At 40.9% G+C, this 11,945-nt stretch overlaps 1 protein-coding gene across 6 annotated transcripts in view; it reads left to right on the top strand.

Annotated features, from left to right (window-relative positions):
* The first annotated feature begins 332 nt into the window (after positions 1–332).
* The window catches only part of GAS2 (growth arrest specific 2), a 94,498-nt gene continuing 82,885 nt past the window's right edge, over positions 333–11,945 (top strand). Inside the window, exons 1-2 of one of the 6 annotated variants that reach the window (XM_085300898.1) lie at positions 333–452; positions 10,705–10,866. In XM_085300898.1, coding sequence (XP_085157024.1) covers positions 10,725–10,866 — 142 coding nt within the window. In that variant the 5' untranslated portion in view covers positions 333–452; positions 10,705–10,724. Of the gene's footprint in view, positions 453–484; positions 714–1,099; positions 1,193–1,374; positions 1,461–2,093; positions 2,159–10,704; positions 10,867–11,945 lie in introns of those variants that run through there. The other 5 variants (XM_085300899.1, XM_085300895.1, XM_085300896.1 and 2 more) reach the window with 5 other exon arrangements.

Below are 11,945 nucleotides of genomic sequence, written 5' to 3'. Positions count from 1 at the left end.
TCATAAATCTTTTTAAAAAATGTAATGTAAGAATGATTAATTTATGAACAGTATTTACTTTTTGTTTGAAATACACTGCAAGGTAGCATGAAAATACTTTAGAGAAATATGCAATTAAAGCTATTCTTCCCAAGAATATCCCCCAAGATACAAAGCTGAAATTATGTTGCTTCAGCCAAAAAATCAAAATGTGGCAATCAAAAGAGGTGCTACTAAGTGAACAGTCCTATTGAAATTAAAGACAAAGTTTTGAGTTAGATATGAAATTTTCCCTCCTGCCTCCCCCCTTCTCCGCCCCCCTTGCACACACGCAATCAAGAGTCTTGGAAAGGGAGTAATAATAAAAGCGAAATGGACCTAAGCACCAGCTTGCTGCCAAGGGCTGTAATACAATATCTCAGCATTTCAAGGGTAAATCAGTGTCAACTGCATTTGCCGTCCCTCTGAAAAAAGTAAGCATTTAACTTCCGTTCAGTCTATGTGGACTGCTGAAATATAGGAAATCGGTTTCTGGGAAAGAGAGAGGGGAAAGGAGGGGAGGAAAAAAAGAGAGAGAGGGGGAGCGAGCGAGCGAGAAGGTTTCCCAAAGAGAGCACCAAGTGGAGCGGACAGAAGTATGAGGAGCGGCAGCGCGGCTGCTGCCGGTCTGCGCAGGTCGGGGGCACGGCGGGGGCTGCCGGAGGCGGAGGGCTCAGCGGCGCTGCGGGCGGCCAGTGAGTGCGGCTCCGGGCGGGCCGGCGGCGGCGCGGGGGGCCGCGGCCCCGGGGCGGCGGGGGCCGGAGCCCTGCCTGCCCTGCCGGCCGCGGGCTCGCAGCCCGGGCGCCTTTGCGTTGAGGCCGTTGCGTGCGTTTTCCCGGCTGCTTTTGAGTTTAAAGAGAGAGGGCTCGGGGCTCCCAGCAGGGAGGTGATCCCGCTTCCCGCAGCCTTTCGGTCTCGAGTAGGCGCTCTTGTTTGCGGCGAGGCGCCTCGCCGCGGGGCGGCCCGCCGGGGCAGTGCCCGGAGCTGGCCGGCGCGGCTGCAGGCTCCGCGCTCCGCAGCAGCCTTTCGCCTACGCACGGGGGTAACGGGGATTCTCTCTCTCTCTCCCCCTCTCTCTCTCTCTTTTTTTTTTTTTTTTGTCTTGTTTTTCCCTCCTCTACTCTGGTGTCCGGAGCTTGAAAGCCCCAAGGAGGCGGGATGAGAGCGTTGGCGGGTGCGTGCAGCAGAGGGACGGAGATGGGGGACGGTGGAGCAGATCTGGCCTGAGGCTCTCTGCGGCCAGCCGCGCGAGAGCCGCAGAGCTCCGGGCATCCCGCGGGGGCGGGCGGCTCGGGGCTCGCTACGGCTCGGCTTGGTCCTGCTGCCGAGGGGCGGACCTGGGAGCAGCGTTTGGAGCCCCCATGGCAAAGCCATTAGCGGCGCGGTGCGGCGCTGCGGAGAGGCGCTGAGGAGGAGAACCGCATCCGCGGTGCGCGCCGCGGGTGAGCCGCAGGCGGCTCTCGGGGCGCCCCGAGCCCTGGCGAGCAGCCCGCGGCCGGCGGCGGGCCGAGGCGAGGCGGCGAGGCCGGGTGGCCGGGCTCCCGCGTCGGCAGCGCGGGACTGCCGGGCCGGGCCAGCCTCCCCTCGGTGTCCCGGAGGGTGAGAGCAGCCCTTCAGGCGCTTGCTGACCCCTGCGGGCTCTCAACTAGGGCGAGATTTGACTTCCAAGAGGGCTCGGTTCTTCGCTGCTGCTTTATCTGTAAGAAACGAAGGATGCTGCCTTGCTTTTCAAGGGCTGCTCTTGGCTTCCTGCAGTGGTATATCGACTGAGCCTGCTTGTGCCACTGGCTGTGCAGGCTCCTCACAGAGAAGGGCGCACGGGGTGCAGGGAAGGATGTGTTGCAGATTCCCCAGTGCAGTTCTGGCATACTTCTGATACTGTTTTGAAATTGAAAAGAAAAAAAAATACTACTCAGTTTCCATTCATATTAAATTTTGAATGGTTTCTTCACTGCAGAGTAGATGCTGTGCCAAGAGTAATGGTTTAATGATGGTTTTGTGATGTGGATTGTGATTTAATAGGGAATTAGTTGATGTTCCTAAGTTCATCTCGTATGGCCCAAAAAGCCATCTGATCAGCGTTATGCTGTGGTACCCTAGTTGGAACCAGAACAAAACCAAACCCAATGGAGGAGGTGAGGTGAGGAAGGCTCAATATTATCCCTGAGCTTCTAGTTCTTGCTTACTTTAGGCTAATAACTTATTTAGTCATTCTGATATATACACACATGCACACACACACATACATACATTTTACGTTGTATTACAATTGGCAAACTTACTATTGGAAGTACCTGCTCTGTTCCACTTAAGCCTCTCAGTAGTTAAGCTGCATTTTAGAAGGACAGGATTTGGAAAAGGATTCTATGATACTCTATGAACTTAATAACAATTAAGTGCAAAGTTCATGATTATGAGTTAGCCTGTAATACTGTTTACATAATATACTTGCAATCAGAGACGAACATATACACCTCTTAAGATGTGATGCTGGTTATAAATGTGCATGTACACTTTCCTATTTGGTGGAGATGAAGACTTTTTTTATTCTGATTTTTGATGGCCACTTTGTTCAGGCAAGCAAAAGAACATGTAGTAGGAACCAGGCAAAGAGAAGTCGACTTAAACATTTTGGACTGTGTTAGGAATCAGGCTCAGATTCCAGAAGTTCTAATTTTACAAGAAAATAGATATTGAACATTCCACAAACTTTGGTCTATGTGAGAAGGACTTCTTGCTTTCCCTTTGGTAAAGTAGACATTATCGAGATGAGAAAATTAGTTCTACTAGGCATAGTCCTGAGAATGTCTAGGCTTTCAGTGATTAGCTCAGACTCTTGCGTGTGGTTAATTTCATTTTAGTCTGGCCTCAGACCAGGGGCCTTACAAGTCTAAAGTATCAGTGTGCTGTTTTTGCCAGGTTCTGTATCCTCTGCTCTAAGTACTGCACATATTTGTAGCAAGTACATTCATAATGTAAAGGACAAAGGTTTCTTGTGATTAAAGTTTACTTTATCAGTGTAGATCACATTTTGATGTAAGCCCTTAAAAATTCTAATTGATTAATGAGTTTCAGATGGTGGTTCCCTTCCAGTGCCCTTCCCCCTTCTCCTAACATATACAGTGTGCTCCAAGTTAATCTGGGAAAGCTCCAGAAACCTTGGGCTAAATTGGTTGTGGTGTGGTTTATAAGGATAATAAAATAACTAGAAAAATTGAATTTCCTTACAAAAATATGCTTGCTGCATTGATGAGCTTATGTTTTATCTTCCTGTTTATGATAGAAAACTAGAATTGCAGATATGTATATTTAAGATGATGTAGACAAGAAAGACCTGTTGTTCCTTGTGGAAGGGAAGGGTCTATAACAGCTCTTGAAGAGCAGCTACATGATGTAGCAGAATCATAACTTCAAAAGTGATTATGTTTGTTCTTACGTAAGTAAAAGGGTAAAATGAGAGTGATTACTGTTCTATAGTAAATTGGAAATTGCAGGTGGTAAAAATTAACTGTGTCACATCTACCAATGAGAAACAGGTGTCTCCCTTTCTCTCTCTCTCTCTCTCTCTCTCCTTTTTTTTTTTTTTTCCCCTACTGATTCTTTTAGTCTGTTTTAAGTATTTTAAGTAGGGGAGCTTTTACCGTTTCACTTGGGGAAATTATTCCACTGTCTAGCAGATCACAGCATTGGGAACTGTTTTCTGACATTAAAAATATCAATTACTGAAGTTGTTAGTTACCTCTTTGGCTCTCAAAGGAAGACATTCATATATCTTCCCTCCCCCGCCTTTTCTGCATGTCTAAGCATGTATGTGTATCAGAGTGTCTATGTGTATGTGGAGAAACAAAGCTAACTGGGGAGCAGCCTTTAGTCTGTGGACTTATATTGTAGTCTACAAATCTGGAAAAAATATGTCAACATTGAGGTAGAAAAACTGAAATCAGTTTTCAGATGTGAACATCCTTATGCTTGGACATGCCATGCAACTAGCACTTACATGATAGTAGAGATTGCAAGTATGAGTCCCCCTTTATGAGCAGCCACATTTCTGCTTGTATAAATGTGCACTCTGAAGCAATTTAATCTATTTATGAACATTGACTGTTTAAAAAAAAAAAAAAAAAAAAACTTTTTACACCCAGCTCTTTTTACACCCAGCTTACAATTACAGTAAGTGAATGCTTCACGCAGTCCAGTCAGACTCTAGTAACGTTTCAGAAAGTTTGTTCTTTTCCATCTGCTTGAGATGATTAGAACTAGCAGGGAGATCCAGCAGAGTCCCTTGCCAGATACTCATGAGCTCTGCTCTGGCTTTTGATCCTCTGTCTCCTCTCTTTCCAGAATGGCTGCTTTCCAATAGCATTACCTTCTCGCTAAGACAGCAGGAGATTGTCTGCAGTTATAGTTGATACTCCTCTGTCAAAGCCAATGTGCAGTCTAGTGTTCAAGTTCCAGTTCCTTTAGAGAAAACTGTTGCTGTTCTTGTCTAAGTTGCTGTCTGCTATCTCTACTGTTGCATAGTTCTGTGCATGATGTGGACCTCTTCTTCTAGTTTTGTTTCTTCTGCAAGCTGATGGCTTGCATACCTCCTCATATCATGTTGCAGGAGACCTCAATTCACAAGCATAAAGCCTGACCGTTTTAGTTCTATGAAGATTTTATGAAGTAGTCTCTGAATCCAAATTCAGGGCATAGTTTTGTTGTCTTCTGTAACAGCTTTGTAGAGCAAGTAGACTGCTGAATTGGCATACATGAAAATCCTCAGTCCTAGATAGCTCTGGATTGGCTGCCAATTGGTTGGATCTAGTCTATTAGCTTGCTACCCAAGCAGGCCAAAACGGATTTCGGTTGTCAGGGTACAAGCATGTCCATGGTGCAACTTACTTCAGTGTGGTATGATGCAAAGGGACATCATCGTCCTTTATGTCAGGGGTGGTTTGAATGATAGCACTAAACGGGGTCCTATATTTACATTTTCCCCCCTCTCATCTCCATATGCGTTTTTAATATCTTTTTATTCTTTTCTAATACAAAGAAAAATGTTTCTTTCTCTTTGTATTTAATTCTTGTGCTAATTCTTCAAACAAGTCAAAAAGAGCAGGCACCTCTGCAAGGCTTCTTCGTCCCTCACCTGGAATGATTGTATCTAGGAAAAAGTTTTTTTTTTTTAAAAAAAAAAATAAAAATCCAGTCCTTTTGTTTATTGAGACCTAAATGCACATGTGACTATGAACAGGGCTGCAGCAGTAATGAAGCTCATGTTACACAGTACTGTATAGCCAGCAGCTGCCTRGTATAAGCTATTATGTATATGTACTGGAACTGGATGGTTATCTTGGGGACCATCTTATTTTACTTGATTAATTCACAGGATAGAGCGTGTGAATTTTCTGTGTATGCATATATAAAAGTATTTGCACATATGTACATTTTACTCTATATAGTAAATTCAAGCTTTTCATCCTCATAATATTCAGTTTAGGTTGAAGAGTACTCTTATCACCATTTAATAGGCAAGGAAGGAGGCTGGAATAGGAAATGGAATTGAATGTAGGGGGTCTACAACTGCAAATAAGTGCCTAATTGCATGGCTAGTCTTACTTTCTGGACTAAACAATCTTTGCATTTCATGTATTTCCATACAGAGTGTATCATTCTTGAATCCTTTTGTCCTATTAGGTAACCCCAGTAAAAGCCAGTGGAACTGCATAAAATTACTTGTTTGATTCTCATCACTTTTACCTGATGATCATTGACAAAAATCAGCAGGTGGTGTAAGTTACACTGCTGGCAAAATACAAGCAGTGAGCTACAATACACAGCAAACTAAATGTACTACTGTACAGCAAGATAAAACCTCACTGTTTGGTGGAAGCAAGCAGAGAGAAATATAACCTTTCAGTTTGTTGAATCCGCTACATGTCACTGGGTATACTGTAAACTTATCCTGCATTGAATTCTTTGGCTAGACAAAAAGTCTAAGAATTTGAGATGTCTTCCTGTCATTGAGAGAGGTAGAATAAGAGACTGTGCTGCATAAATATGACCTGTAACAAAATAGAATGTAAAGTAGTTAAAGATCTTTCCTAGTCTGCTCTCAGAATAATAGGAGAAAGAAATTGCTTCTTGAGGAGAAAAGTATTTAGAGGTAAGTTCTAAAAACATGTATGCATATCTGATGTCAGGCTCAATAGTTTATAGAAAAGTGTGACATTCTATAACATGGTATATTTGACATGTTTGTGTTGGCTCAGTTTAAAGAAATGCATATATATAATGATTTGATGTTACTACTAGAAAGCAGTGAGATTAGGAAAAACAGTATTTTTAGGCTACTTTGTTCATACTTCATTTCTGCCAAAAAGAAAGGATGAAATGGTTCTTGGAGCCAAAGAGGCTTGCCTCATCCATGTAGAATCCTGGAGAGCTCCTGTCTACTTCTGTGGCAAGTCAGTTGGTTTCTTTAGTCAAGTTTCTCATTGCCCAATTGTCAAGCTTTTCTCTAGCTCATGAATATGTTAAGATATTTTGAAATGGTAAGATGATGGTGTGTGAGTGAGGAATCAAGAATCCACTTGATTGTAATCCTTGATTACAAATGGGATTCTCAAAGGAGTCTTGGAGCAGACAGTGATCCAACTGCAGCCACCTTCACTAACTCCCTTTAAGGGTCTTTGAAGATTCCAGCTGGTTCTTGGTGGTGTTTTAATGGTTAATGTATGGGCTAGTAGAACTAGAACTTGACTGATGAAGCAGATGAACATTTTAACGAAGCTTAGCTACTTCATCACTCGAGTATTGTGGAGGCTTAAGTTAAGCTTAGAGGTTTASTATCAGACAGTGTTTGCACAAAGAATAATAAAGACTTTGACAGCTTTGATACAATTTAATAGCTGTCCCATCACATCCTTTGTAGAATTGGTGAAGAGAGCTAGCAGGACAAATTGTGCTCCATTCTTGAAGGCTGTTTTTTTTTTTTTTTTTTTTTTTTTTTTTTTAAAAAATCCTCCAATTCAAAGGAGGAATGTTGTTGCTTTGGGTCTAGCAAAATATCCTACTGAAGTGTAGGACAGGTTCAGAGAAGTAGGAGAAGAAAAAGAGGAAATTTTTCTTCTTTCAGAAGCGAAATTAAGGCTGGATCTTGTTATTCATGTGTGATTTTTCAGTGTTCTTCTGAGTGGAAACTGTACATCACTATTAACTTCTGCAATCCTCATTTTGCATACGTGCTCCACAGTTTAACAATAATTACCGAAACAGTACAGGTTAATTCTGGGCTACCATTTAAAGTCCAAGAATAGAGATGAATCTTTTTCAGGTTCTAGCAGTTCTGTTATCTCAGAATTCTCTGTCTCTCCTTATTTTTGCTACCTTTCCTGATCTGAGAGCCTATGTTCTGTTAAAACTACAGTAAACTCAGAACATCCTCCTTATCTCTGACTCTTCTCTCTGAAGTTACTACCAAACTCAAGTATCCATTCATCCTCAAAAATCAGAGCTCTTAATTCTCCCACCTTTCTTGCAACTACAAGGCTCAAAAGTTCCTTGAGACTTTTTACAGTCTGGTTGCTTAGTTTCAAAAAAACAAGTGATAGATCAGTATGAAATAAGTTTAAAACCAGCCCTGTACTTTAGAGCTGAACTGAAGTAATATCAGAAATTCTCTGCTCTGTGTTTCCACAGAGATCAACCTGAAGCATGAACTGCAGTACTTGTTTCAGAGTGTGATGGGGCAACTCAAAAGGGCCTCTGTTCAGCTCCTCCAGGAGCCTTCGCCCTCTTCTCTCCAGTAGTAAAGAATGCAACTTTCAGACCTCAGAACTACTCCAGCCTCATCAGTAGTTCCCAGTAGCAGCACGTGGTATCACATCTGGCGGTCTATCAGCCCTAGTGTTGTTTGCTATTAATTAGCTCCTGTGTTTCATGGAGCACTTCATCATATATGTGGTCTTGGATGTCAAGACGCAGATGAGGAGAGGGAAAGGATATAGGTTCCCTGTTAACACAGCTCAACTCAGTGCATGTGTCATGTGATGTGGTCCTCAGGGAAAAGAGCCTGTTTAGAGTCTCATTTAGGATGTGGCGGTGTGCATCCTTGAGTATAGAATTACAGAATAATTCGGGTTGGAAGGGACCTCTGGGGGTCACCTAGTCTGACCCATTGCTCAAAATAGGTACGAACCTCAAAGAAATTTGCTCCGAAGAAGCAATAAAATGTCTAATGGTTTCTTTTAGAAGAAAGGTGCCTCTTTTTCAGTTATATTTTATCAATGTGTGTATTAAAAGAAATGAACTGTAGGATTTTGTTTCCTAAAGATTTGGTTGCATAGTTGTTAATATATTGAAAAATCAATGTGAAAAAATGCTGTATTTTTACTTTGTTTTACTTGTCCGGTGTAAAACAAGTTAACATTTAGGAATGAGATTTTTTTTTTGGCTACTTTTTACCAATAATATTTCAGAAGTGATACAGGAGAGTAAACGAATTCCAACTCTGGCTTTCACACTGTCAGTTTTGCTGATAGACTCCAGAAATCCATTAAAAAGGTTATTTTAAGGCTGGTTTTTGGAAAAAAGCTATATGGCAGGTATTTATACCTGATTTTTTCCTGTACTCTTTGAGTACAAGCTGACAAGTCAATTATCCGTCTTGCCTCTTTTTCCATCTAAAATATGTCAATGATCTGAAAAACAAAATTGCATGATTTGTGGTAACTTACAGCAATTTTAAGTATACTGTTGTTAAAACTCCTTGACTATTAGTATCATCTGAGTCTGAAGGAATGCATTTTGAGTGATATTCCAGTTTGAACTTGCAGATCTAACAACCTATTTTTTTTTGCTTGAATAAAATGAGCAAGTATGACTTGGAAGTAATCAACCAGGAAAACATAAATCCAAGCTGACGTTTTTACGAAGTCTGTTTTCAGAACAGGGCTATACTTCCATCACATGTTTTGGTCTGTCTTAAACTTCTTTGCTTCCAAAAGTTTTTTTTTTTTTCTTTTTTGGTGAGAAAAATGTAAAATCTAATGATAATTCAGAAATGTATCTTTATGCAAGGAATGAAGTCTTTTCTTTTTGTCTTTTTTTTTTTAACTGAAGAATTGGTATGATTTCAGTGAGAAATATATTCAAAGTGAAACCTGAGCCTAAATATCTCAAGGGCAACTAAAACCTTAGGATCTGGGATAAGGAGGAAGATGCTACGCTGTATTCATGAACAAGGGTTAAGCAAGAGCCTAAGCAGATGTTTTTGCTAACAAGGAGTTTAGTTACCTAGGGTATGGTTGCAAAATGCTGGAGAATTTCATGTGAATATTAAAATATCCCAAATAGCATTTCATGTATTTGGAAATACAGTTGATAGCATAGTTTTATGGAAAAACGATTGCTTTTTACATTCAATAAACATTTCCTTTTTTGGCAAAGGAATTGTTTTTAGTATGCTTGCTATTTGAGACCACAGTGCCATACCATAACAAATTGTTCTTTTTAATTTTTTTTTATTTTATTTATTTTTTATTGCCTCTTACCTGACTTGAAAGGTATGCAAGCGCAGAAAGAAGCAGAGTATTTGCCTTGCTTCGTAAGCTGAAGTCAGCAGATGCATGTAACCACAGTTWGTGCCAATCAGCTAGGGAGGAGGCAAAGCAGTATTCCTTAGTGACTTTTAGGAACACAGCCCCCTGTTATAATACCCCTAATGCCACCTGCATAAGGCTTTGTGATCGCTAGTAGGTCTGACCGGGCTCTCAGTAGGATACAGCCTACCAGGCAAGAAAGTATCCCAGCTCATGCTACAAACCTTAGGATCCACTTCTAATACTCCCTTAGAGAGAAAAAGAACATTCTTTCTTAGCATGCTTGTGCCACAGGTGGGAGAATTAGTCTTCAGGAACAGAGATATAGGTCAAGTAGGCCCAGCCTCTCTGGCTGTTGTACAAGTCAGAACTCTTAACCAATATTTAATATGACATGTTCTCTTACCTGAAACTATAGTTTCCATAAATTGTTGTGGAAGCAGAGGAATATTTCTAAAAAAAAAAAAGGGGTGAAGTGGGAAATGTGGTAATCGGCACTTTCCTTTGTGCTATTTTCTTATTGAATGTTATTCAGTAAATGTTTTCAATGCTTTTTTCTTTAATTATTTTAACTATTTTAAAGATATAGAATAGGTTGATTCCATTTGGTGACTGTATTTGCTAATCATTAGCAAGTTTGTTGCAGTAGCATATTTCAGTTATTAATGTGTTTTTCTTGGGTCTGATCCAAAGATCCAAAAATCTGAAGTTATCCATTTACTTTGAATGGATATTGGATAAAGGAGCTGTAGTGAGTTGCTAGCTATGTGTAAAATGTTTATTTTGATTTGATTTTAATCATTCCTTCCAGAGTATTTGGTTGTGTGTTGGCAACATGTGTAGCTTGGTGAGTACAAGTGAAGTAGACATTTATCTATATGATTTAATTGCTTGCGTTGTTATTCATTAACAAAACGAGTCTTCGGTCATCTTATGTTACCTCCATGTGCTAGATCGACATTTGTCTGACATCTGATTTGTTGCAATGGTAGTTAATGTTATTGTCTATTACAATTTTGCAGGTTCTCTTTTTAGAATTGTATTTGGTGTAATTAACTATATCTCTTTCCCTCCCCCCCTTCCCTTTTTAATAATAAAACAGGTACGACAAGTGGATAAACAATGTGCACGGCTCTGAGCCCAAAGGCACGTGGGCCTGGCCTCTCTGATATGCATCAGTATAGCCAGTGGCTTGCCAGTAGACATGAGGCCAACTTGTTGCCGATGAAAGAGGATTTGGCCCTGTGGCTCACAAACTTACTGGGTAAGATTAAAAATAAGATAGAATGCAATTATTGACAAGTCACACTTGACAGTAAAAGAACTCTGTGCACTGTCAACTGGCAATGCAGTTCTTCGGACGTTTCCTTTTCAAAAATGATTTACAATTAGATAGCTAGCTCCACCTCATGCCACTGTCAGCAATGTCAAAAAAGCTCATAAGCAATGTGCTTCTGCAGTATTTCTGTGAATGGTATAGATGAACTTTATTCACTTGATGTTTATTGTTCTTAACATTTCCTTTTAAATGTTCTTTTTCTTGTGTTTTCTGCATTAACACTGGAGGATGCTAATTTCTGCTGTCAAGTCCATCTTTCATCTTTATTGGTAGACCTCCTAAAGGCTATGTGTATGCTGAACATCTTGAATGGAAGGAGCAATTGACAAGTTCTTTGCTGCCCCAGCAGCCCAGTGATAGATAGTAGCTGCCCCAGGCAAGGCAGTGCACGATAAGACTTGTGGAAGCTTGTGCAGAGAGGGATCTGACCAAGTGGTTGCAGCTGCAATCTGGGTATTTGCTGTTTGCAGCTGTATGTCTTGGAATGTGAAGCAAAAACAGGTTTGCTAAAGAGAGCAGATGCAACCCAGAAGCACAGGAARAAAACTAAGCAGACGTGAAGAGAAGCAAGTAAGAGTATATCCCTTATAGAAAGRAGAGAGACAGTCCTTTAGGATACAGGACTCACAAGAAGGCAAGTTTTATAAAATAGGAGCCAGGAAATATCCTACTCTTTGTTGGGAGCATTCAGGGAAAATGGCTTTTGTATGCTCTCTGTTAAGTTAAAAGGATTCTATTGAAGAAATACAAGTTTTCTATATTAAATTCCTTATCCTAATGGAAACAACTCAGTAGTTCCTCTCATTAAACAAAGAAGAGAAGSTATTTCAGGGGAAGTGATAATAAGAAACTTCTTGAATAGTTTTTATTCCAATTTGCACAGAATCTCATTGAAAAGTGCTTAACACCTTCCCCCCCCCACTCCCAACACAGAAAACAAAACCAAAACAGAAATAATCTTTGGAACAGTAATTACTAATAGGTTTTGCTTTTAATGATGGGGG

The sequence above is a fragment of the Rhea americana genome, unplaced genomic scaffold (genome assembly GCF_003343005.1).
Source record: "Rhea americana isolate MKP2758 unplaced genomic scaffold, rheAme1 scaffold_17, whole genome shotgun sequence".
In the NCBI taxonomy this organism is placed as follows: Eukaryota; Metazoa; Chordata; class Aves; order Rheiformes; family Rheidae; genus Rhea; species Rhea americana.
The sequence above is the reverse complement of the archived record's forward strand: the minus strand, read 5'-3'. Positions and strand labels throughout refer to the sequence as shown.